Source organism: Pan paniscus, chromosome 9 (genome assembly GCF_029289425.2).
Source record: "Pan paniscus chromosome 9, NHGRI_mPanPan1-v2.0_pri, whole genome shotgun sequence".
Taxonomy (NCBI): Eukaryota; Metazoa; Chordata; class Mammalia; order Primates; family Hominidae; genus Pan; species Pan paniscus.
Genome location: NC_073258.2, coordinates 8857485 through 8884748, shown reverse-complemented (window position 1 = coordinate 8884748; position 27264 = coordinate 8857485). Strand labels below are relative to the sequence as shown.

Here is a 27264-nt window from a genome sequence, read left to right as displayed (position 1 = left end):
AAAGAGGGACTATCCATGGATCTGTGGAAGACCATGGGGGCTTTGTAGAGAACAAGGGGGTCCCACTTGGACTATATGGAAAGTCTTGGTTATGCTTACCTCCCTGGTCCTCTCTGCCCCACTAGCTGAAACCTGACAGATAAGCCAGGCACAGTGGCTCACGCCTGTAATCCCAGCACTTTGGGAGGCCGAGGTGGGTGGATCACCTGAGGTCAGGAGTTTGCGACCAGCCTGGCCAACATGGTGAAACCCTGTCTCTACTAAAAATACAAGAATTAGCCAGGCATCGTGGTGGGTGCCTATAATCCCAGCTACTTGAGAGGCTGAGGTGGGAGAATTGCTTGAACCTGGGAGGCACAGGTTGCAGTGAGCCGAGACTGTGCCGCTGCACTCCAGCCTGGGCAACAAGAGCAAAACTCCATCTCAAAAAAAAAAAAAAAAAAAAAAAGAAACCTGATAGATAGGTGGAGGGACAGATGAGCTCCCTAAAGATTTTAGTGCAGGTGCTCTTATGGAGCCTGCCCCTCTGGCTCTGATTGTGAGTGGAATTGCCTAAGCCCATGCCCTGGCCAGCCGAGATGGTGTGCTCAATTATCAGTCGCTCAGCACCAGTGGAGTCCTCCCTGAGAGCTCTCAGGTGATGGTCTATTTTTCTGCACCCCTATCTTGAGCAAGGCACCAGAAGTAATACAGAATGGAAACTCAAAGCTTCCAGCCCTCAACCTGTCACATGTTTACATTGTGAACACCTAAAAGTAGCAGGGGAATAAAAAGGCAGTAAGGGTGACCTTCCTTGGGTGGGATGCTGCAAATGGCTCTTCTGCTAGCCCAAGAACAGGCTGCTAGGGCTGATTTCCATAGATTCAGATTAGGTAGTCTTCCCATGCCATGGAAAAGGTACATCAAGGTGGAGTCATTCTGTTCCTTCTAAATCCAGCCGTGGTGGGCATTTTCTTTCCAATTCAGGCCTTGGGGCCAAGTAGATGAAAGTAGTGCCTGACAGTGGAGGCCAAGTCTGGAATGATTGTCACAGATTTGGGGGTCACAGCAAAGCCCCTGCTGTCAGAATGTTATTTTGTGGTCCTGCAAGAGTTCACACTTTGCTCATATAGGGCTGTCTGGTGATCAGAACAGCCCTATGGCCATTTGTGGTCTGCGGGTTCATTTATTTATTGAACAAGTATTTGTTGAGCACTTAATATTAGACAGAGTAATGGGCCCTGGGAATACAGAGAAATGGTCCCTGCCCTTATTAAGCTTATAGTCTAGTGGAGAAGGGAGACAAGTAAGCAAGAAGGAACTAAATGTGTAATAACAATTTGAGTTCAAGCTGTGAAGGAAATGAACAGAATACAATGATAGAGAATATAGTGTTAAATAGAGTGGACAAGGAAAGTCTCTTTAAGCAGTGACCTGTAGGGTTGGAGCAGGGTGGGTAGGGAACTAGCTGTGTTAAGAAAAGGAGATAGAGATTTTCAGACAAAGGAAAAACAGGTACAAACGTCCTGAGGGGTTGAGATCTTGATGTGTTTGAGAATCTGAAAGGAGGCCAGGGTGACTGGAGAGGAAGGAGGGTGGAAGGAGAGAGGAAAGGAACAAGTTTGGAGAATTAGGCCTGACTTGGATCATTTAACTAAGATAAAGAGCTTGGATTTGGTCTGGAGTATGACAGTAAGCCACTGAAAAGTTTAAGTGATAAGGATGAAAGGGATACCCTGTGAAACAAACTTTAAACTGGGCAGTGATTCTGTGGGGTAGGAAGAGAATTGAGAAAGAAAATCAGAAAACAATTCAACTTCTCCAAACTGTTCCTCTTGAAGACTGTGTATACATTAGAATTACAACTGACTTCAGCCAGGTGCAGTGGCTCCCGCCTGTAATCCCAGCATTTGGGAGGCCAAGGTGGGCAGACCACAAGGTCAGGAGATTAAGACCATCCTGGCTAACACAGTGAAACCCTGTTTCTACTAAAAATACAAAAAATGAGCCAGGTGTGGTGGCAGGCGCCTGTAGTCCCAGCTACTCGAGAGGCTGAGGCAGGAGAATCACTTGAACCCAGGAGACGGAGGTTGCAGTGAGCCGAGATCGTGCCACTGCACTCCAGCCTGGGTGACAGAGTGAGACTCTGTCTCAAAAAAAAAAAAAAAAAAAAAAAATTACAACTGACTTCAAGAAACAATTTTAAGCAGGAGCATAAGGTGATCTCAGATACGTTTTTAAAGATCACTGTGGTTGTTATAAAGAATGTGTTGTAGAGGAGCTATTTCAATGGTCACACAAGAAAAGGTGGTGTTTGCATTACTAAAGAGGCAGAGAGAAATGGACAGATTTTATGCATAATTAGGAAGTAGGAATAATAGGATTCAATATTTATTAAATACATACAGTATTTCAGGCATGTTCTCAGTGCTGAAGACATAGCAGTGACTAAAGCAGGTAGGATCCTTGTCCTGTACACAAAGGCAGCATGGTAGACTGTGGGGTGCTGGAGCTGGCTCATGAGAGCTGATTGTCAAATTTAGAATTTTGAGAGCTGGTTGTTAAAACACAGCTATTATTAAAAATCAAACTATATAAACTTAAATACATTCTATTAAAACCAAAGATAATCAGTACTTAAAAGTAATTACTTCCTAATTATTTTACTACATTTTACTATCCCCTGTGCTCTTGTGATTATTTATATCTATCATATCTGTATGGTAGGAATATTGTATGCAGTGTGTTACTGTACATCCCTTCCCAACTCTACATTTGGTGATGTCTTGTCGGTAGCTTAAAGTTGGCCATAGTAGGAGTATTTATATCACAAAAATCTGCAAATGTTACAAATCAGTGCTTTTTCCCCCTAGAGAGCAGTTGTTAAATATTTACCAGCAAACCCCTTGATAAGAACACACTATCCTTGTAGGAACACACCCCTAGGAGTCAGGCACCCAGGGTTTAAATCATGGCTCTGCCACTTGCTAGCAATGTGATTTGGCTAAGATACCTAATATTGGCTTCCTCATTCGTAAAACGGGACTCATAGTGCTACCTTTGTCTGTTTGTGCTGCTATAACAAAATGCCCATGACTGATGATTTATAATGAACAAAAATGTATTTCTCACAGTTCTGGAGGCTGGGAAGTCCAAGATTAAGGTGCCCAGCAGGTTTGGTGTGTGGTGAGGTCCTGGTCTCTGCTTCTATGATGGCATTTTGAACACTGCATCCTCTAGAGGAGACAAATGCTGTTCATCACGTGGCAGAAAAGCAGAGGAGAGAGAATCCACTTCTGAAAGCCCTTTTTATAGCAGCATTAATCCATTCATCGGGCAGAGCTCTCATGACCTAAACACCTCTCATGAGGCCGCACCTCCAAACACTGGCACATTGGGAATTAAGCTTCCAACACATTAATTCGGAGGGGACAGAAACATTCAAACCATAGCAAGTGCTATATACGTGCTATATATATATATATAGCACTAAGGCCCATTATAGACAGACTGAGCAAGAGGAGGGGTCAGCTGGGATCAGCAAGCTCTTTGGCTGCCTGGAGCTTTATCCCTAAGCCTCCTACCCCCGAGGAAAGGAGACATTCAGTTCCTGCTCCCTGGAGTATACAGCCACAGACTTCAGGCCCAGCACACCTAGCACTCAGTGGGCCCAGGAGAAATGGCTAAGGTCAGAGAACTCATATCAACAGCAGAGCAGGCTGGACATAGACATAGCCATTCCAAGGGACAGTGGGTCAGTGTCCAGCTTACATCTGGCTCTTGGCAATGCAGGAGGAAGCTCTGTCATTTGCAAACATTTGCAGGTTCGTGTTCAGATCCCTTCTGGGAGAAGTAAAAAAGCTGCTGGTTAGGAGGATAGAGAAGACTACCCAGGAAAAGAGATGGTTGAATTTCTCTGGGCTCGAGTTCCCAGAGAAGCAAGAGATTGAGGTCCCCAAATCCACTCTGGGCAGTAAGGTTTGCAGAAGAAGGGAAAGAAGCATAGAAGGGTGCGTACCACTAAGGATGCACAGCCAGGGCTGAGAGGAGTGTGGGACAAAGGCTGTGGAGAGCTAGTTTCAGAGAGGAAAAACTCCTGGGCTCTGGCCTCTAGTTGAAGGGCGGGAGTGCACTGATTCCTGCGGCCTGCAGGGGGTGCTCAGGCCCAAGTACCGACAAGCTTCTTTCCTCAGCCCCAGCAGGAAGCCTGGGAAGGACCCAGGACCCACAGAAGGGGCCTCCTGTAGTGAGGGGAAGAGAAGCAAGGCTGCTGAGTCTTGACTACCCTGAGAAGTCTTGGCTTGTACCCTGTGACCAACACCAGGGTGGCCAACATATCCACAGCCCTGGGTTCCCAAATGTGTACAATGTTCTACTTTCAACTCCTGCCCAAAACTTGAACTTCGACCTGGACTGCCTGCAGTGCAGATGACTCTGCTGGCCTAGTCCCTGGGTGGAGCAGGAGGATCCAGTAATGGTTTCTAAGCCATTCTCGGGTACACAGGTGAATTAGGAAGCAACAGGGAAAAGGGACCATAAAGTAGTATTCTGGGATAGATGGATCCAGGGGTGCTGTGAGGGGGACCACACCAGGTGTGTGGGGAAGGGGTCAAGCTGAAAAATGATCATCCAGTATATGTGCTGTATGCCCTCAGACAGCCCTGTTAGGCCAGAAGGAGACTGCACCCTTGGACTGGCAAGTCAGTGCAAGGCCCTGCTAATAGGACTATTGAAGACTCTCACTATGGGTTTTCTGTGGGGTGTTTGTTTCTTGGGGTGAAAGCTTCCCTCTCCCCAGGCAGGCCCAGCAAAATCTGTAGGATTCAGACAGGGTTCTGACAGCTGAAGACAAGTTGTTGAGGAAATTCCTGATGGAGGATCATGGGGTGCTCAGGAGGGAGAATATAAGGTTTCAGAGGCTGAGAGGGAAAGAAAAGGTGAGGGGGAGCCTTAGAATAGTGGCTCCCATTGCCCAACACCCAGAAAGAAGACATGCCCTGCAATGGGGAGAAGGTGAGTATGAGACATTGGCTGTAGCAGTGATGGCATTGCCCAGGCTGCCAAGGACTCAGAGAGTCCAGCCTTGCCCACTGACCTATGAGGAGGGAATGATGTTCACAGCACATTTTCATTCGTAAGTCAGGAGAGGACATTGAGCCTGATGGCAGAGGCCTGGTGACATGTTGTTCCAGAAGTTCCGGAATATGTGTTTTCCTGTTGGAAGGAAACTTCGCAGGGTAGAAAAGGGATCTGAGACTTTTGGTAAGATTATATATGGGACTGTCAGGGGTCTGGAGCCATCTGTGAGGGATCAGGGCCCTTTCAGCCTTGGCTAGGGAGCAGGGGTCCTGGAACTTCATCCTGGCCCATAGCTGAGTCTGCCCATAATTCTTTTCTGACTCACTGGGCAAATCTCACATAGAAATGGGGCAGCTTTGGGAGTGGGCCCAGGAAGTACTGAGGATAGCAGGTGAGATCCCAGGAAGAGATGGATGTGGGGCTGAGACACTGGAGAGAGAAACAGGACTGTCAGATAAAGGGCGTCTGTGACTCCTAGATCTCATTATGCCTACTACCATAACCTACCCCCAATTCCTAATATTCTCCTACCCTAGAGGCGGGGAAATTGTCAGAAATTTGGCTGCAACACTAGCAACACTACTCAGTACTTGAAATGCATTTTTGCATTTTTTTCATTCAACAAATATTTCTGGAACAACTCTTATATGCCAGGCACTATTTTAGGAGTCAGGGATATATAATGGTAAACAAGACAGGCAAAACAAAGCAAAGCAACAACAACCATCACCAAATAAGTAGACAGATGAAAGAATTTCAAGTTTTAGTAAGTAAAATAAAACAAGCAAGGGTCTGAAATGGCTAGATAAGGTGGTCAAGAAAGGCTTCATTGAGAAGGTAGCATTTAAGCAGGAGTCAGCTATAAATATTGTGAAATTCCAGTTACAGTTCTATTTGTTCTGGGTTGGTTAAATAAAGCTTTTCCCCCAAGGTGGAAACTACCAAGAAAGACTAATTACTAGTAGTGGTGGTGCTCTCTGGAAGAGAGACACCTCCTGTTTCTGCCTCATTACTGTCAACCCTTCACTTCCAGGCACTTTTTGCAAAGCCCTTTGCCAGTCAGGGAAGGCGAGAGGCTGGGCATGGGGCTGGGACATTTGACAACAGTGAGACATTATTGTCCCCAGACTCACTAGCCCAAGGGTAAAGCTGAAGAGGCTTGGGCATGCCCCAGAAAGGTCCCTGATGAAGCTTGGAAAAAGCTGTCCTCTGAGTATTTCTAAGTAAGTTTATCTGTGTGTGTGGTTACTAAAAGTAGTAAGTATTGCTGTCTCTAGCTGCCTTAGAGCAGGGCTTGACACAGTACACAGCAATATTAGTTCCCTCCTTTTCTCACCTCCCCCACTGTGGAGATAAACTCAATCACAAAAGGTGATCCTCAGTCTACTCACTTCCCTGACTTATGGACGCCTGGACCCATTGCCAGTGTGAGAGTCACAGCTGGACGTCAGCAGTGTAGCCCAGTTACTGCTTGAAAATTGCTGAAGGGGGTTGGGGGGCAGCTGCCGGGAAAAAGGAGTCTTGGATTCAGATTTCTGTCCAGACCCTGACCTTATTTGCAGTGATGTAATCAGCCAATATTGGCTTAGTCCTGGGAGACAGCACATTCCCAGTAGAGTTGGAGGTGGGGGTGGTGCTGCTGCCAACTCTATATAGGGAGTTCAACTGGTCACCCAGAGCTGTCCTGTGGCCTCTGCAGCTCAGCATGGCTAGGGTACTGGGAGCACCCGTTGCACTGGGGTTGTGGAGCCTATGCTGGTCTCTGGCCATTGCCAACCCTCTTCCTCCGTGAGTAAAGCTGGGACTAGAAGTGAAGGATTGAGTTCTGGGCTAGGGTAAGGTAGGGCCAGTTTTTAGGCCTCGGTCAAATTTGGGGTCAGGGGCTATGGGAAAGGGATCGGTCCCAATGGATCAAGATAACTATTTTGTTCTCCCTAGGACTAGTGCCCATGGGAATGTTGCTGAAGGCGAGACCAAGCCAGACCCAGACGTGACTGGTGAGGCCCTGACTCCCTAAGTCTGTCTATCTGTCTGGTTGTGTCTCTGCATTTTATCACCTTCTGTTTTTTTTTTGTTTTGTTTTGTTTTTTACTTTGCCATCTCCCTACCTCCACCCCAGAACGCTGCTCAGATGGCTGGAGCTTTGATGCTACCACCCTGGATGACAATGGAACCATGCTGTTTTTTAAAGGTAGGAGGGACTGAGGTTAGGGCGTTTAGGACCTTAGACTTACTCTCCTTCACAAAGGGTGTCCCTGTCTGTGGGAGGTCTTAGGAATTATCTGATGGTATCATTGACAGCTTCTCTCAAGCTATCTCAGTAGGTCAAAGGTTTCTCACTGGGCCCCTCAGTGAGTGTGGGTTTTTTCAGGGGAGTTTGTGTGGAAGAGTCACAAATGGGACCGGGAGTTAATCTCAGAGAGATGGAAGAATTTCCCCAGCCCTGTGGATGCTGCATTCCGTCAAGGTCACAACAGTGTCTTTCTGATCAAGGTACTGCTGGGCCAAAATCAGGGCCAGGCTGGAAAGGGCTGGAATCGACACTGGGGACCCTTCCCCCAAATGGCCTTGGCATGGAGCCCATAGCAATAGGTAGCAGATTTCTTTCCCATGTGCCCTCCTTTCCTGTAAAAGCTTGGGCTAAGGGAGTGTGCATGCATGTGGGCCTGGCAGGTGCACCATCCAGTGGCTGTTCTTCAGTCCTAGTCTTAGTTCTACACCACTCTTCTGTACCTCACACTGCTGGCCATGCTTTTTTTCTCTGGCAATTTCTTCCCTCGCCTTCCATGACCCTGTATCAAGTCCTCTTCATAGGGCAAGGCAAGTTGTTCCCAACACAATGGCACCTGGCTAGAAGAGCATGTGGAGCATGAAATCCAGTCTGCTGTGCTCACCAAGTCCCATGTGACCCAGGCTGTGTCTGCTCAGAGGAAGGGGTGCCTTTTCCTACCTTGCCAAAGGTGCTGTGTGGTTGGGGAAGTCCTGACTGTCGGCTTTGTTTTCCCTCCTGCCTCTTTTCTCTCTCTTCTCAAATGTCTCATTCTATCTCAACCAGTTCCCTAATGTTCCTTGGGGATCCATCCTAGCCTTTCCATATACCTTCCCTCAGTGATCTCAACCATCACCTTGGCTCTGAGGAATATCTATGCTGTGGACACTGGATCTAGATCTACTTTCTGAGCTCCAGACATCTCTTTCCAATTATATGTTCTACAGGCACCTAAAATTCAGCATCCCCCAAACTAAGCTTTGCATCTTCTTTACAAACCAAGCTTTCCTCCTGTGTTTCCTGTTTCAGTAAATGACCCCAAAATGTGCCTGATTACTACAAACCAAGTGCACACAGGGTCTCATGATCTGGGCCTTGGTTATCTTCTCAGGTTTATCTCCTCCCCTGCCACATTCACTGTGTGCCAGCCATACGAATCTACATGAGGTTGGAGCACACTGCTTCCTCATGTTTGGGCTCTGCATGCTGCTCCCTCTGCTGGTAACACCCTTTCCTCACTTGTCAACCTAGAAAATTCCTGCTGATTTTTCAGCTCTTGGGCCCAATGCTTCCTCTTTGGTGTGAAACCTTCCACAACTTCTCTAGGCAGACTTAGGCACTCTGTCTATATTCTCAGTGCACTCTTTACACTACACCTTGGTAGTTGCATGGCTAGGATTGTAGGAGTCCTTTCTGCTTTTGTACAGTGAACTTCCTGAAGTGAAAGACAGAGTCTTGTCATCCTCAGTGCCTCTCACAATGCCTGGCATATAGTAGTTATTCAGTGACTGTTTCTTGAATGAATGAATGAATAAATAAATGAAGAAATGAATGAAGAAATAACGTATGGATGATTGCAGGATGAACATTTGTGGATATGTTTGTCAACACTGATAGTGTTGCAGATAAATGTGCCACAGGAGTGTCTGGGTACAGAGCTAGAGGCGTGTGTGTTATAGTAATAGTGACTGGATTTGCACAAACTGAGAGTGTGTAATGTGCAAAAGGACAGCACATTGTTGTCCACAGATGGACTGAGAATGTGTAGGGCCACAGGAGGATATCGTATAAGCACAGTAGATAAAAAATGTGTGTAAATGCAGAGTGGCAGTATCTGGGGATGCACAGTCAAAAAGAGAGTACTTTTGAATGCAGGGGGACAAAGTCTGGGTATACCCTCCTGAAAAGAAGGAGAAAGGATACCCAAAGTTGCTCCAAGATGAATTTCCTGGAATCCCATCCCCACTGGATGCAGCTGTGGAATGTCACCGTGGAGAATGTCAAGCTGAAGGCGTCCTCTTCTTCCAAGGTCAGTCCAGGCTGGAATCCAAGAACCTGGAGTAGTGGTGGGTTGGTAGTGATGCCAGTAGTGATGGTGATAGTGGTAGTGATGGTGGTGGTGGAGCCACTATGTGGCTTTTTAAGGAAGGGAAATAGAGAAGCCACGTATGGTCTAGAGGTCACGTGAGGGAAGGAGAGGAAGTCATTCTGGTGAAGGCAACTGTGTGTAATTCTGTGTGAATAGTCCCTCATTGTTCCCCATGACCCTTAGGACAAATCTACCCTCTTTAGTCTTACATACAAGTCTCTCCATGGCCAAATCCCTATTGGCCCTTCAGCTTTGACTTTTATTATACCTTTACCTTAACACTAAGCTCCAGAAACCCTATGCTATTCTCTGTACACTCAGTTTGCTCCATGCTTTGGAATCTTTCCTCTCTCTGGGGTTCCATCTCTCCTTGTGTGCCTTTTAATTCCTACTTCAGATTTCACTTTAAGTATCATCTTCCCTGGGAAGTTTTCCCAGACTCTCCCCACTGCCTTTGCTGAGCTGATCCTGTGTGTTTTGCTGCTGAATTTTGGTGTATGATCACCCTCCTTTAGCCATCTCTCTGATGGCAGTGAGCTCCATGTGGTCAGTACCATTATCTGGCCCATCCTGGGACCCAGAGAAAGCACAAAGGAGGGCATAACCCGGTCTCACCAAATACCTGTTGATTGATTGGACAAAGGTGACCGCGAGTGGTTCTGGGACTTGGCTACGGGAACCATGAAGGAGCGTTCCTGGCCAGCTGTTGGGAACTGCTCCTCTGCCCTGAGATGGCTGGGCCGCTACTACTGCTTCCAGGGTAACCAATTCCTGCGCTTCGACCCTGTCAGGGGAGAGGTGCCTCCCAGGTACCCGCGGGATGTCCGAGACTACTTCATGCCCTGCCCTGGCAGAGGTGAGAAAGCCCTAGCACTTGAGACCTGTCAGAATTCATCCACTTTCCCTGAGCTTGTGGATCTCACGTGTCCTAGCTCTCACTTTAACTCTGTGTTGCGACACCTTGGCCCTTAATCTAGCCCCATTTCCATTCTGGATTTTCCCATTGCCCTAATATGGGGAAACCCACACCCCACTAACCCCAGCCATCTCTTCTACCTTGGACCTCACTCTGACCTCTGGCCTCCTTCTGTGTTCTCCTCACCCATTTCTCTCTCCAGGCCATGGACACAGGAATGGGACTGGCCATGGGAACAGTACCCACCATGGCCCTGAGTATATGCGCTGTAGCCCACATCTAGTCTTGTCTGCACTGACGTCTGACAACCATGGTGCCACCTATGCCTTCAGTGGTGAGAGATGCCCCCAACTCCCCCAATGTGCTCTCACATCTCTTTTACTTGTATCTCCCATCCTTGACACATTTCTCCATTGTCATCACTGTGTCACTTATTTTGTCCCCTCTGTTCCCATCCTTCTGCATGCCCTTCTGCATCCCTCATCTCTGAGGCATATTTCTCAATCTTGTCTGTCATGGCCCAAGCCCCTAACTTCATCTACCTGTCTACTATCTACTCCCATGGCTGTGCCCCCTGTGGACCTCTCTGGGCCCCTATGACTCCTTGTGTTCTCCTTGCTCAATGCCCTGCTGAGCCCTCTGGCTCTCCCTTGCTCCCTGGACCTCTATGTGTCTCTGTACCTCCTTGCCTCCCTTTGTTCTTGCATATCTTTCTGAGTCCTCTGGCTCCCCCTGATTTATCCTCAGAACTCCATCTTGTTTCAGGTTCCTGGTTCCTATGTCCAGACCCCTGGGCATAGCACTGCCTGGGGATGAGATGTTCTCATTGCCGAGAACCAGCTGAGAAGTGTTGGGTACTTTAGACCTTTAGAGGCTGGCTTCACTAGCCTCTGGAGGTTTCTCCTCTGAGTAGCCAATGGAGATACCCCTCCCTTGACCCGTGGCATCAATTGGTAAAAGCCATCTAATAATACCTAGGGCTGTTCTGAGTTCAGTCAGGCAGTAAATAGTCATGCTGCACAGTTCAGAATATCCCCAAGAGGAGTGAGCAACCACATCACATCCAACCTGAGATATATGTATAATTAGGACAGTGGTAAGAATATAAAATCGTGAAAATATTTTTTTCACACAAAATTTTTTTGGCTCCTGACCCTTGGACAAATTTGGCCAGTTATGACTATCAAGTTCTGTTGAAAAATACATCACCACATGGAGAGCAAATCTCCACAGCAGGATTGCACACTATAATAAGAACATACAGCTAAGATGAAACACACACCTGTAGTGAAAATACAACATTAAACTGAGAACATATGCCATAGTAAGAACACATAAGTATCAAGAGAACACACAGCCATGGTGGGAGCCCATTGGGAGGACACACAGACAAAGTGGAATTCAGAAAGAGAGAGAGAGTGAGTGAGAGATTGTGAAAACAGGGCCACAGGAAACACACAGAAATAGAGAGAGACACCAAGCCATCTAGAGATCACAGAACTTCAAGGCCATGTGGCCATAATGAGAATGCTACCGAACTCCTAAATGAAAAATGTCATATATGTTCCATAGCTGTTGAGAGAGCACACAGCATGGAGAGAACACCTTATATTAAAAATAACCAGGCCGGGTGTGGTGACTCACGCCTGTAATCCTAGTACTTTGGGAGGCTGAGGCAGGTGGATTGCTTGAGCGGCTTGAGCCTAGGAGTTTGAGACCAGCCTGGGCAACATGGCAAAACCTCATCTCTACAAAAAATATAAAAATTAGTCGGGTGTGGTAGTGCGTTCCTATAGTCCCATCTACTTCAGAGGCTGAGCCCGGAAGGTCGAGGCTTCAGTGAGCCATGATCATGCTACTGCACTCCAGCCTGGGTGACAGAGTGAGACCATGTCTCAAAAAACAACAACAACAACAACAACAACAACAACAAAAGAAACAAACAAACAAAAAAAACAAAACAAACAAAACCCCATATATATATATATATACCTAGCTGAGGTGAGAATGCACTATTTTGGTAAAAACACCAACATGACCCAGCTACAGCATGGGGCAGTCCCTCCCCTCTCACTGGTAAATTTTTCTTCCTCTGACTCATAGTTTTGTTGTTGTTGCTGTTGTTTGAGATGGAGTCTCACTCTGTCACCCAGGCTGGAGTGCAATGGCGCAATCTTGGTTCACTGCAACCTCTGCCTCCTGGGTTCAAGCGATCCTCCTGCCTCAGCCTCCCGTATAGCTGGGACTACAGGCGCATACCACCATGCCTGGCTAATTTTTGTATTTTTTGGGGGGGTTACAATGTACTATTTATTAATTTAATTTTTGTATTTTTAGTAGAGATAGGGTTTCACCATGTTGGCCAGGCTGGTCTCGAACTCCTGACCTCAGGTGATCCGCCTGCCTCGGCCTCCCAAAGTGCTAGGATTACAGGCATGAGCAACCACGCCTGGCCCCTCATAGGTTTTTATCTATTCTCTTTGCTTCTTCACAACTTTGGCTTGCACGTGGACCATCATGTTCTCTCCACTTTCTCACTACTTCATGATCTTTCAGTCTCAGTTCCAACTGATACCTCCCTCAGTTGCTCTTTTTTCCTAGTAAGATTTCCAGAGAGGGAATCTGAATGGCCCAGTCCATATTTTCAGACCACACCACATTAAAGTGGTTGATTGCCAGCCTATGTATTGGCTACATTAATGGGTTGGGAACTCATCATTTACTTCATTGCACAAAGCAGCATAGCTCTGGTTCTCAAAATAGGGCCCCTGGGCCAGGTGTGGTGGCTCATGCCTATAATCCCAGCACTGTGGGAGGCCGAGGGGGGCAGATCACTTGAGTACAGGAGTTCTAGACCAGCCTGGGCAACATGGTGAAATCTCATCTCTACTAAAAATACAAAAAATTAGCCAGGTGTGGTGGCATGCACCGGTAGTCCCAGCTGTTCAGGAGGCTGAGGTGGGAGGATTGCTCGAGTGTGGGAGGCAGAGATTGCAGTGAATCGTGACTGTGCCTCTGCAATCCAGCCTGGGTGACAGATTGAGACCCTGTCTCAAAAAATAAATAAATTAAATAAAATAAATATGGTTCCTGAGCAGGGTAATTTCAGTGGGAAACCTCCCAGGGGAGGTGGATATGTCAGTCACCGCTGTATACTCAGTACACGGCTAATAAGAGAACTTGTGGTAGCAGCAAGAACACTAGGTATTTACTCAACAAATATTTGTTGAGCATCTGATAAGAAGTGGGCATTGTCCTAGGCACTGAGATACAGTAGTCAACATGGCAGACAAGATGCCTGCCCTGACAGGCTCTGCTAAAGTGAGAGAGGACAATAAGAAAGAGAAAGGAAGAAAGAGAATAATTTTAGGTAATATTAAGGGTTGTAAAGAAAATAAGACAGGATAGTGGGATAGAGGTGAGGAGAATGAGGGCTGTCTTCTGAAGAAATGATTTTTGAGCTGAGACTTCAGTGATGAGAAGGAATTAACCACACGATGTGCTGGAGGAAAAGCATTTTAGGGAGGGTGAGCAGCACATACTTCAAGGAATCAAGAAGGAAGCCTGGTGAGGCTGGAACACAGAGAAAGAGCAGGTGGGTGACTTGAAAGGGCAGGGACGGCAGTGGCCAGGTTACCTAGACCTGGTAAGGGTTTTCAACCATAAAAGGGAGTCATCAGAAAGTCTTGAGCAGGGCTGTGATAGATTCTAACTCATTTTTTATAAAAGATCACTCTGACTTTTTGCGGAACGTAAGTTATAAAGGTACAAGCATGTAAGCAAGGAATCCAGCTAGCAATTCGTGCAGTTGTCCAAATTAGAGGTGATGACCGCTTGGACTAGGATGATAGCAGCAGAGGTGGTGAGGAATCACCATGATATATTTTGGAGGTACAGCTGACAGCATTAACTAATAGCTAAGATAGGCCGGGTGTGGTGGCTCACCCCTGTAATCCTAGCACTTTGGGAGGCCAAGGCGAGTGGATCACCTGAGGTCAGGAGTTCGAGACCAGCTTGAACAATATGGTGAAACCTCGTCTCTACTAAAAATACAAAATTAGCTGGGAATGGTGGCACATGCCTGTAATCTCAGCCTACTTGGGAGGCTGAGGCAGGAGAATCGCTTGAACCTGGGAGGTGAAGGTTGCAGTGAGCCGAGATTGCACCATTGCACTCCAGCCTGGGGAACAAGAGTGAAACTCTGTCTCTAAATAAATGAATGAATGAATGATATCAGTCAGAGTAGGGAAGGGAAAAGAGGCTTCAAGAATGACTCAGCTTTTGTGGACTCAGCAACTGAGTGGCTGGTGGTTTTGTTTTCTAAAATTGGGAAAGACTAGGGAGTGTGTGTGTTGGTGGGGGGCAGAAATCAGTTTGGGCATATTAGGTTTTGGGTGCCTATTGGCACCCCATAAGCATGTCACGTAGGCAGCTGATTTGGAGCCTAAACCTCAAAGGAGAGGTCAGTCAGAGCTGACGAGAACAGATTGGAAGTCATCAGCATATAGATGGCATTTAAAGCCCTTGGACTAGGTGAGATTACCAAGGAAGTGAAGGTAGAGAGAGAATAGAAGAGGCCCAAAGTAGGGGATTCCAATATTTAGATATCAGGTTGAAGAAAAGAGTAGTCAAAAAAGATAAGAGGAATACTGGGAGAGTCAGGTGTCACAGAAGCCAAGTTCCAAAAAAAGACATTTAAAGGAGAAGGAAGTAGTGAGCAGTCAAGTGCTCCTGAGAGGTAGGGTCAGATGAGAACAGAGAATTGACCATGAGATTTGGCAAACTGGAGAATACTAGCAACCTGGATAAGAACAATTTCAATGGTTGAGGGAAACAGAAGTGTAATTGAAGAGGACTGAGGAAAAAAGATAAATGGGAGCCTAGATAATTCCTTAATAAGTTGTTGTGAAAAGAGGAGAAGAAAAATGGGGTGCTAGCCCAGCTACTCCCTCACTCTTCCACCACCTCATAGGGAGAGACTGGAGAACACAGCCAGAGTGAGAACATTCAGTAGAAGTGGTGCTTCCTATTTAAGTTCTGGACACTGTATTTCATTATCTATAACTGCATCTCTGTACATGAACACCTGAAATCCTTAGGGAGTGCCCGCCAACCCCATGATGTTGGCCTTACCTGGAAACTTAGCCACTGTTTTCCACACTTGCCTTTCTTTCAGGCACCTGCTGATTCCAGTTTCAACCAGGGCACAGTGCCCAACATTGCTGACCAAGTCTTGCTCTATTTCTCCTTCTCACCTGGCCTCTTCCATCTTGGCCTCTGGATGCATTCTGTCCCTCTCATGACTCATTTCTGCATTCATCACTAGCCTCTTCTCTGCCTGGGCTTCTGCCAGCGGCCCTAGAGCAACCTATGGTATTCCACAGGGACCCACTACTGGCGTCTGGACACCAGCCGGGATGGCTGGCATAGCTGGCCCATTGCTCATCAGTGGCCCCAGGGTCCTTCAGCAGTGGATGCTGCCTTTTCCTGGGAAGAAAAACTCTATCTGGTCCAGGTGTGTATTGGGGGAGAGGCTTGAGGTAGAGACTGGGACAAGCATATCCAACTCTGTATTTATTACCATCCTTTGTCCTCCAGGGCACCCAGGTATATGTCTTCCTGACAAAGGGAGGCTATACCCTAGTAAGCGGTTATCCGAAGCGGCTGGAGAAGGAAGTCGGGACCCCTCATGGGATTATCCTGGACTCTGTGGATGCGGCCTTTATCTGCCCTGGGTCTTCTCGGCTCCATATCATGGCAGGTGAGGGGCTTCTGGGTGCTTAAAGGGCAGCTTGTTCTGCTACCTGTCTGTGGCATAGATCCCCACCAGGGCATGAGAAGGCCTAGGTCAGGATCCCCAGGGCATGAGAAGGCCTAGGTCAGGATCCCCATGACATGGAAGCCATGCTATGTTTGGTGCCTTCTCCCCAGGACGGCGGCTGTGGTGGCTGGACCTGAAGTCAGGAGCCCAAGCCACGTGGACAGAGCTTCCTTGGCCCCATGAGAAGGTGGACGGAGCCTTGTGTATGGAAAAGTCCCTTGGCCCTAACTCATGTTCCGCCAATGGTCCCGGCTTGTACCTCATCCATGGTCCCAATTTGTACTGCTACAGTGATGTGGAGAAACTGAATGCAGCCAAGGCCCTTCCGCAACCCCAGAATGTGACCAGTCTCCTGGGCTGCACTCACTGAGGGGCCTTCTGACATGAGTCTGGCCTGGCCCCACCTCCTAGTTCCTCATAATAAAGACAGATTGCTTCTTCGCTTCTCACTGAGGGGCCTTCTGACATGACTCTGGCCTGGCCCCACCTCCCCAGTTTCTCATAATAAAGACAGATTGCTTCTTCACTTGAATCAAGGGACCTTGGTCGTGAAACAATCTTCTTTCTTTGAGTTGAAAAGTTAGCACTTCTCCTTTGAGGGTGTCGAGCTCAAACAAAGCTGTGAGAAACAAGGGAGGGGAGCACTAAGGGGCAAACCTATCTCTGCGCAGATGATTCTTAAGTCCAGATCATAAACTAGCTCTTTGCAGACTATCTACACATAGTGGGGGGAAAGAGAACCAGAGTCGGAAGAGGAACAGCTGAGTTTATACAGCAAGTAAGAGGTGGAGCTAGGACTCTGATTCAACTTGCTGGTAGATGGCCACAACCCAGCCGCAAGGCATCAGAAACAACAGGGCCTGGGGCAACTATGCATGTGCAAAGAGGATTGGCTCAGAGTTGTGGGGTAGGAGGTCCAATCTGGGGGACCTCAAATTATGGTTCTGGGTGATTCAAGTAACACCACTCATGGCTTGTGTTGCCATGAGTTAGGCATGACAAGTGGAATGAAGTTGAAGTGGGGAAACAGAAATACACCAGCTGTGTGTCAGAGGCAAGCTGGAGAGAGAGAAGAAAGAATGATTTAGGGACCTGGCACCATGAAGCACATTTCCAGAACACAGTCCCTGGGAGTCTTGCTGGAGCCTCAGGAGCTTTGCTGGCACAGAGGATCTGGCCTACCCAATTAGCCTCCTGGGTATCTGCACCATCTAGACCAGCAAATGTCACTGGCAAGGAGGTTGCAGTGCTTGGTTATTTTCTGGTCATAAACTGGTGAAGGCTTTGGGTTCCAAATTTGCTGACGGCTGTTTAACTGGGAATTGGGCCTAGACTATAGGTAGCTATGTCTCAGACAAGGCCCTATTCCTCCACTGCCTTTACAACCCAGCTGAGGTTGGAGGCTGGCTTGTTTCAGGCTCAAAAAATAGCCTGAGTTTCCAGCAGAGGGCCCTTATTCTGAGCTTCCATGTCCTAGCCTCATTTTCCTTTCCTGTAAAATAGACACAATGCCACCCACCTTCCAGTGACAATGAATATAGACTCAAACCCATCCCTTGAACTGTCTTGGGAAGGGGCTCTGGACGTAGACCCAGACTGTGGCTCATGGCCTCATGTGATCTGGAGTCAGCCCCTCCCAACCTGTCAGCCATTTGCTCCGTAGGACTTTGATGGGTAGAGTAGTAGCTAACAAGCTCTGACTGTCACACAAGGCTTTGTACTGGGAGGCCAGGCTATAGAGTGGCTCCAGCCTAAAGGGCTGGGAGCTGGGGGACAGTGTCTCAGATTAGGGTCTAACTAGGAAGTTGACTGGAGCTGAGAACAGAGGTTAGGGGCCAAGCAGCAGGGTTGTGGGTCTACTCCTTAGGAGCACCTTGAGCTTTACTATTCATTCCTAATGGTGTCTTGGATGGCTACCCTCACAGGGTTGGCTGCTAGTCTAAGGGGTGGAGACAAGGACAGAGTTTCAGGTCTGGTCCTTATCAAGTTCATGCACTACACTTGGGACCACTGCTGCATCATGCCAGGGAGCCTAGAGGTGTCTAAACAGTTATCCAACAACTCTGATACCCAAGGTTAACTTTCTCTTGTTTTCGGAGGCAGGGAGTACTAAGTCTCCCCTTTCTCCTTTCCTCCCACATGTTCTCTTGCAGGGAATCCTCTAGCTTGTCTCCAGGGAACTCCCAGAAATGGTTTGTTTCAGTCAATTTAGGCTGCTATAAGAGAATATCTTAGAGTGGGTAATCTATCAGCAATAGGAATTTATTGTTCACAATTCTGGAGGCTGGAAAGTCCAAGATCAAGGCTCCAGCAGGTTCAGTGTCTGCTGAGTGCTTGTTCTGCTTCAAAGATGGCACCTTTTTGCTGTGTTCTCACATGGTGAAAAAGGGACAAGCAGCTCCCTTTGGGCTCTTTTATAAGGACACTAATCCCTTCCATGAGGTTGAAACCCATGTGACTTAATCACTTCCAAAAGTCTCCCCCTCCTAATGCTATCACATTAGTGACATTTGGTTCCAACATATGAATTTGGGGGAGATGCCAATATTCAGACCATAAAAAGGTCCAACTTATACTTCTTTCATTCATTCACTTAGCATCACCTATGTGCAGAGCAGCATGCCATTCTACCCTCAAGAATCTGCCGCTCTATCACAGTCAGGAGGGGAACACAGAAAAAGCATCAAGTAAATGCAATACAGTGAGATAGATACTAAGACGGAAGACTCAATATACAAAGGACAGTGGAGCCAGCAATACTTAGGATGAAGAAGGGGTTAGGAAAGGCTTCGTATATAATAAACACTTAGTTCAATTTTTAAAGATGAGTAAAATTTATGCAATTCCTTTAGTAAATATGTATTCACTGCCAACTATACATTACCATACCAGGGAGCATTATGAGCAGAGGAAAGGAGAGAAGGGACAACAAGGGGTGCAAACTGCAACCAGCCCCACAGGGCTGGAGTACAGGGGATGTGTGAGGGGCTGGTGAGATGAGACTGGAGAGGGAGGCAGGAACATACCAGTTCACAGGAGGCCTTCCATGGCAGTCTAGGAAGCATGGATATTGTCTATTTTGGGAGCAATAGAGACCTACTGAGGGATTTTAGACAGGAAGAAAGTGAGGTGATGAGATTTACATTTGAGAAAGATTTCTCTGATTGCTGCAGGTGGATACCAGGTGAAAGAAAACCCCAGCAGATGTGGGCAGACCATTGTGGAGGTTGATGCTGTGGCTAATCTGGTAGATCATGGCGCCTGGACACATGGCAATGGTGGAGTAGTGGGCTGATAAAAAGTATTGAGAAGACACAGTCTATAGGACTCGCTGATGGATTGGATCTGAAGGTGAGAGAAAGAGGAATCTCACTTCCAAACTGCTCTATGGCCCCTTTTCCTGGTTCGTCATCATGCTTCTTCTTCCTTGATTTTCCATGGTACCTTTTCAGAGTCATACTCCATGGCTAACAAGCTTCCCTATGTCTTTTACATGTACAAACATGTACACATACATCGTTTACATGTACAAACATCTCTATGTCTTTACCTCTTTACCTCCAGCCTTGAGAACAGGCTCTACCCCAGGGCCCCTCTTTCTTCCCCTGTAGCTTCCCCAGTGGATGGGAAGCTGTATCAGCACATCTGCACCATTTTCCCCCTTTTCATGCTGTTAAATGCCTTCTCCTTCAGCATCATGGATGTAAGCCATATCATTCTCCCTACTATTCCAATGGCCATCATCTACCAGCCTCCTATGTTCTCTCAGTTGCTGAAGGCTTTGCAGACTGATGTCCCCACACCAGCTACCCAATTACTATGGCCAAACTTTAACCCTATTCATCACTCACAATTGGTCCACCTGTTGAAGAAATTCCTCAAATTCCAGTATCTCTCTTGTGAGTGCAGCCCCTTATCCTTCTGCCTCCTCACTTCACTCCCACATTCCTGCTCTTTGACTTTGTTACTGTCACAGTCTTCCATTCCCTAAAAGCTATTTTTCTCCCACCCAGATTAAACATCAACATTGATTATCTGGGCCAGGTGCAGTGGCTTATGCCTAAATCCCAGTGCTTTGGGAGGCCAAATTGGGAGGATCACTTGAGGCCAGGAGTTCGAGACCAGCCTGGGAAACAAAGCAAGACTCTGGTCTCTGCAAACAATAAAAATAATTAGCAAGGTGTTGTGGCATGTGCCTGTAGTCCCAGCTACTTAGGAGGCTGAGGCAGGAGGATCACTTGAACCCAAAAGTTTGAGGTCACAGTGAGCTATGATTGCATCACTGCATTCTAGCCTGGGTGACAAAGGAAAACTGTCTCTATTTTTTAAAAAAATAATTATTTGAACAACTTTCTTGACAATACTTTTATTTCTTTTCCCCCTTTAACCTCTATTTCATCTAGCTATTAAAAAAAAAAAAAGAAATCAACAACAAAAACCAACTGTAGGTCAGAGGAAGTTTGAGAACTTTAAAATCAGACATGTCTGAGCTCCAAACCCAGGCAAGCCACTTTCTGCTTAGATTTGAGAAATTTAACCTCTCAGCTTCTTATGTGTGTGGATATATATGATATGTAAATAAGAATGTGTGTTGTATCAATCAGTGTTCAATAAGAATACAGAAACCACTCTAGATATCCAAGTAGAGAGAGATTTAATGCAAGGAGTTTGTTACAAAGTTGCAAGAAGGTTTGGAGACACATAACCAGGGAAAGCAGTTACCCAAAAATCAGGAAGCTACTACTAATCTGGATTTAGAGGAACAAATAGGAGGAAAGTTATCATCCAAAGATCAAGAAGCTGGAGCCCATGAATCTGCACTAGCTACTGATGCTATTGGGGTTTGTATTACTGATGCTATGCAACCACCTCCACTTTCACTAGGCAGGAACCACTGCTGCTGATGGTGCCAGAGGCACTGCCAGAAACAAAAGGGCTTTTTCCTTTCTCTTCCCTTCAGACCTAATTGGAGCCAAGCTGACAAGGGAGTCTGAGAAATGTGGTTTTCAGATTTCCAGCCCTGGCGGTGCAGAGAAGATATAGAAAAGTGGATGTGGGAATGAGCACCAATAGACAATATCTGCTACGTGTATTCACATGCATTGTAACTCTTGGTTGCATGTAATAAAACCCAACTTAGGCTGGCACAGTGGCTCATGCCTGTAATCCCTGCACTTTGGGAGGCCGAGGCGGGTGTATCACTTGACGTCAGGAGTTTGAGACCAGCCTGGCCAACACGATGAAACCTGTCTCTACTAAAAATACAAAAAACTAGCCAGGTGTAGTGGCAGGCATCTGTAATCCCAGCTACTTGGGAGACTGAGGCAGGAGAATCAGTTGAACCTGGGAGGCAGAGGTTGCAGTGAGCCTAGATTGCGCCACTGTACTCCAGCCTGGGCGACAGAGCAAGATGCTGTGGGGAAAAAAAAAAAAAAAATTCCAACTTAAAGTGATGTAAACAAAAAGGGAATTTATTGATTTAAAGAGCTAAAAAAATCTATGGGCAGATTTCAACTTCATGGAAAAGGTAAATCTACAGGTTAAGTTGATATTGTTAGTCACCTGTCTCCATCCCTTGCTTTGCTTTCTTTGAGTTAGCGTCATTCTTAGGAAGGTTCATCCTTCCTTATGGCACCTTGTCCCTCAGGCTTATGTTCTATCAGCACCTCTTGCCCAATAGTTCCAGGAAAATTCCTGGATCTGATTTTTCACTGGCTCAAATTTTGTCATGTGCCTACCTCTGAATTGATCACTTTAACTTAGATAGGCCAGTCCTGGGTTAGGAACGTACCACTGAAGTGGATTGTGGGACTACGATGATTCCCATCTGAACCACATGGACAAAGAGTGGGGAGAGGATGGGTCTCCCAAGAAAACAGATGTGCTATTACCAATAAAAGGTGGAAGGGTTACTGGGCAGATAACAATGGCAACAACAGATGTTCATGATGGGATAATACTTATCTTGTGAAGGTTTTCTTGTTCCCCATCCAACCCTCCTTCTCTTCCTCAGCTAAAGAGTTTAAAAGTATTGATATTGGCCAGGCGTGGTGGCTCATTCCTGTAATCCCAGCACTTTGGGAGGCCAGATCACTTTGGTGGGCAGATCACGAGTTCAGCAGTTCGAGACCAGCCTGGCCAACATGGTGAAACCCCGTCTCCACTAAAAATACAAAAATTAGCCAGGCATGATGGCAGGCGCCTTTAATCCCAGCTACTCAGGAGGCTGAGGCAGGAGAATCGTTTGAACCTGGGAGGCAGAGGTTGCAGTGAGCCAAGACCACACCACTGCACTCCAGCCTGGGCAACAGAGCAAGACTCCATCTCAAAAAAAAAATTTATATCACTAGGTATTAAATACCTCAACCTCTACACTACTCCCACCTTTTGCCCTACATGCACCCCTCTCCTCACCCCTCTCCCTTCAGTCTGTAAAGGTAAGGTGTCCAATTTTCCTACGTGAGCCTTTGATCCAACCCTCTCTCATCACCTCCAGGATCTCCTGATCTCTCATCTTTTTTCTTTTTTTTCAAATTCATCATATCTACTGATATCTTTTAGTAGTTTACACCCAATGTTCAAGTCTCTACCATCTTTTTATTAAAAAGACAAAACAGAATATTTTCTTTTACCTGATTCATTTTACCAGAGAATTTCATTTTATTTTTCAATTTCCTTTTTTATTATTAATACTATTTTTGATTGGAAATCACAATATACGTTTATGGGGTACAATGTGATGTTTTGATATATGCATGCAATGTGGAAAGATTAATTAAGCTAATTAACATATCCCTCACCTCCCCTACCTATAATTTTTTATGGTGAGACATTTGAAATTTATTCTCTTTATTTTGAAATATACAATACATTGCTATTGACTTTAGCCTTTTTGCTATTCAATAGATCTCGAAACTTATTCCTCCTGTCTACCTGGAACACTGTACCCTTTGATCAACAACTCCCCATTCCCTTCCATCCCTGCCCCTCCCATACCCCCATGCCCCTGGCAACCACCATTCTGCTGTCTACTTCTATGAGCTCAGCTTTATTAGATTCCACATATAAATGAGATCATGTAGCATTTGTCTTTCTGTGTCTAGATTATTTCATTTAACATAGGGTCCTCCAGGTTCATCCATGTTGTCACAAATACAGGATATCTCCACTTTTAAAGGATGAAATACTATTCCATTGTGTCTATAACCACATTTTCTTTATCCATTCATCCATTGATGGACACTTAAGTTGATTCCATGTCTTGGATATTGTAAATAATGCTACAATAAACATGAGCATGTAGCTATCCCTTCAACATACTGATTTCAGTTCCTTTGGATATATACCCACCAGTGGGATTGCTGGATCACATAGTAGCTCTATTTTTAGTTTTTTGGGGCACCTCCATACTGCAAAAACTGAATCTTTTTTTGTTTCAAGGATTCACGTAGGAGAATCTCACATACCTTTGCAGCTACTGTCTATTCTTTCTTCCAAATTTCTCAAAAGGGGGCTCTGCACTTATTTGTTCTACTTCTTCATTTTCCATTTGCTCAATTCATTGCATTGTGGCTTCTGCCTTCATTTTCTGCTAATACAGATCAAATCATGGGGATCCATAACCTCCATGTTGCCAAATTCAAAGGATACATTTTTTTTTTTTTGCCTTGACCTTATTGGAAATCTTTTCTGCATTTGATGTTGTTGACCACTTCTTCCCCCTTGAAAGTCTTTCCTCTCTTGGATTTCTTCCATGACATTACTCTCTCCTGATCCTTCTCTTACCCTTCTGCTAATTCTCAGCTTTCTTCTTGACTGTCTTTTTCTGTGCTGGCTCCTAAACACTGGCATTCCAGAGTTCAGTTCTCAGTCCTTTTCTCTTCTCACTCTATACTCTTCTAGGTAGTTGTTGGAATAGTCCTGTTGAACCAGGCTTTGTTGCTCACCCCTGTAATCCCAGCACTTTGTGAGACCAAAGTGGGAAGATTGCTTGAGTGCAGGAGTTCCTGACCTGCTGGGGCAACATAGTGAGACCCCCATCTCTTCATAATAAACAAACAAAAGAATAGTTCTGTTGAAGAAGGGTATTGGATTGAGAAAGTTTTTGCCAGGTCTTGAATTTGACTTAGGAATTCCACTTCATGTAGCATGTGGGAAGACTTTATTCCTTATAGATTTTCCAAATGAAAACCGCCATCAAGAAGAAAAGAGGTGTGTCAGATCAATCATAAGAAAAATTACAATACCAAAGCAGTACTTATATATAGTGGAGGATAAAGCTGCCTTCATTCCAGAAGTGTCTTTACTTTTAATAGAGATGAAAGCTCTATACTTTCATATAGGTGACTTGGGTGCCAACTGCCTAGTAATTCTAATTAGCTAGACTACCAAACCAAATAGCATAAAGCCACTACTCTTGGTAAATGACTCTAGATGGATTTGCTTATAATTCAATTTTTTCCTGATAGGTCCAAGGTAATAATTTTCAAAGTCTGCTGCCTCAGAGGAACCCACATTGGTCAGAACCAAATGCAGCATTTGAGGTGGCTCATAGGCTATTCATTGGTTGCTCCCACACCATAGAAAGCATCAGAAGAGGGAAGAGATTACAGTAGGGAAAGGATGGGTGAAAGGCACAGGTTGATTCCCCATTGGTCAGGAGACTTTGCAGACCTCAGAGGAGATCAGGAATTCAGGAAGATCACCTGCGGGTCAAATACATAAGGAAAAAGATGCCCATGTGAACTGCACATGGGCATCCCTAGCTAATTAGAGTCCTCCCTTCAACCTCATCATGCAATCTATGTCCTTCTTACCTGAAGAGATTTCCCTGAATACTGCAGCCTTCCTGCTCAATGAGATTGGGAAGACAAATATTTTGCTGGGCTATCTGTAAATGGGTGATACTTCTGGATTTTTTTTTTCATTTTCTCAAAAATAAATCTAGATGTCATTTTTTAAATCTACAATTCCATAGCTAATCAACCAATTGATCACTGATTTCTGGGAATTCTACCTCTTGAATATTTATTAAACCTATGCAATTTTCTCCATTCCTAGTCCCACCACCAGAGTCCAAGCCATCATCATCTTTAACCTGGTCTCTTGCTTCCTAACTGGTCTACATTCTTCCAATTTTGCTTTCCTCCTATCTATTCTTCCTCAGGAGCTGAAGGCGATCTTCTAAAATGCGAGTGTGAACATGCCCCTCTCCTGCTTCAAACCCTTCCATGATTTTCCATTGCCCTTACAATAAAGGTCAAACCCTTAGCTCAGCATATAAGGCCCTCCTTGATCTGGCACTTTCCCACCTTCCTATTTCATCTTATGCCATTCTCCACTATCACACCTGTTAGGCTGTTCTTGTGTTGCTTAAATAAATACTTGAGACTGGGTAATTTATAAAGAAAAGAGGTTTAGGGCCAGGTGTGGTGGCTTATGCCTGTTATCCCAGCACTTTGGGAGGCCAAGGCGGGTGGATCACGAGGTCAGGAGATCGAGACCATCCTGGCTAACACGGTGAAACCCCATCTCTACTAAAAATACAAAAAATTAGCTGGGCATGGCAGTGGGTGCCTGTAGTCCCAGCTACTCGGGAGGCTGAGGCAGGAGAATGGTGTGAACCCGGGAGGCGGAGGTTGCAGTGAGCTGAGATTGCGCCACTGCACTCCAGCCTGGGGGACAGAGCGAGACTCTGTCTCAAAAAAAAAAAAAAAAAAAAAAAAAAAGAGGTTTAATCGGCTCACAGTTCTGCAGGCTATACAGGAAACATAGCACCAGCATCTGCTTGGCTTCCAGGGGGTCCTCAGGAAGCTTTTACTCATGGCAGAAAGCAAAGTGGGAGCAGGCATCCCACATGGCTGATCAGAAGCAAGAGAGTGTTGGGGGAGAGGTGCCATACACTATTTATTTATTTATTTATTTATTTATTTATTTATTTATTTATTTGAGATGGAGTTTCACTCTGCTGCCCAGGCTGGAGTGCAGTGGCGTGATCTCAGTTCACTGCAGCCTCCGCCTCCTGGGTTCAAGTAATTCTCCTGCCTCAGCCTTCCAAGTAGCTGGGACTACAGGTGCCCGCCACCATGCCTAGCTAATTTTTTTGTGTTTTTAATAGAGATGGGATTTCACCATGTGGATCAGGCTGGTCTCGAACTCCTGGCCTCAAGTTGATCTGGCCTCAAGTTGATCTGCCCACCTTGGCCTCCCAAAGTGCTGGGATTACAGGCCTGAGCCGCCACGCCTGGCCATGCCACACACTTTTAAATAACCGGATCTCACAAGAACTCACTCATCATGGGGAAGACAGCACCAAGCCATGAGAGATCCACCCCTATGACCTGAACACCTCCCACCAGACCCCACCTCCAGCACTGGGGATTACAATTCAACATGAGATTTGATCAGGGACAAATATCCAAACTATATCAACACCCATACTGACCTTCCTGTATTTCTCCTGCTACTTGGAATACTTTTCTCTTCTCCTGGCTGACCTCTAGCTCCTTCATCCCTTTCCCTCACTGAATTGTCACTTCCTATGAAAGCCTCCTAAACTTCCCAGGCCAAATTAAGCCCACTCACATAGCTCCCGGTACATCTCCTTCAAGACACTCATCACATTCCTAATTACATATTTAATGTCTCTCTCCCCTGTTAAATTTCAAGCTGTATGAGAGACGGAACTGTATCTTGTTTCTTGACCTGTTGCTAGCACCAAGGACAGTACCTCATACATAGTAATTATTTGATGAAAGAAAATGAATCAATGAATGAATGAGGACACTTTTGTTCTTCTGGGTAATTCTTCTTCATCTTTCAAGAACCCAGGTCAGATGTCATCTCCTCCAGGTGAGATGCAGTCAAATCTGACTCGTCTTTAGATCCCTAGGGCCTGGCTTGGGACCTGATACATGGTTCATATATCATAGGCATTTGTCAAATCATTATAAACTATTGGTTGTGAATCCATAATTGTTGAAACTGAATGATAGGTATATGAGGGTTCATTATATTGTTCTGTTTACTTTAGTATATATTGGAAATTTGCCATAATAAAAAGTTAAAACATTTATATTTACCACAAGTAAAATAAAAGTATATTCAAAGAT

At 45.8% G+C, this 27264-nt stretch overlaps 1 protein-coding gene across 4 annotated transcripts; it reads left to right on the top strand.

Annotated features, from left to right (window-relative positions):
* The first annotated feature begins 445 nt into the window (after nt 1–445).
* HPX (hemopexin) lies at nt 446–27264 on the top strand. 4 transcript variants are annotated; one of them, XR_010113326.1, is made up of 10 exons: nt 446–7055; nt 7178–7249; nt 7430–7551; nt 9203–9356; nt 10060–10272; nt 10535–10666; nt 15717–15847; nt 15931–16093; nt 19327–19504; nt 26271–27264. XR_010113326.1 is itself a non-coding variant. In XM_063608085.1 (10 exons), the coding sequence occupies exons 1-10, from the start codon at nt 6244–6246 to the stop codon at nt 16521–16523; spliced, it is 1344 nt and encodes a 447-aa protein (XP_063464155.1). In that variant the 5' UTR covers nt 446–6243; the 3' UTR covers nt 16524–16684. The 4 variants fall into 4 exon arrangements, 2 of the variants coding, with proteins under 2 accessions (XP_063464155.1, XP_063464154.1); XR_010113325.1 differs by lacking the exon at nt 26271–27264 and adding an exon at nt 21114–23465; XM_063608085.1 differs by lacking the exons at nt 19327–19504; nt 26271–27264 and adding an exon at nt 16264–16684 and having other exon boundaries at nt 446–6281; nt 6997–7055.

Coding starts and splice junctions, on each gene's coding strand:
- HPX (XM_063608084.1), top strand. CDS start 6,944: ATGGGAAAGGGATCGGTCCCAATGGATCAAGATAACTATTTTGTTCTC. Junction 7,552..9,202: donor ACAGTGTCTTTCTGATCAAG/GTACTGCTGGGC, acceptor TTTTGAATGCAG/GGGGACAAAGTCTGGGTATA. Junction 16,094..16,263: donor TCGGCTCCATATCATGGCAG/GTGAGGGGCTTC, acceptor CCTTCTCCCCAG/GACGGCGGCTGTGGTGGCTG.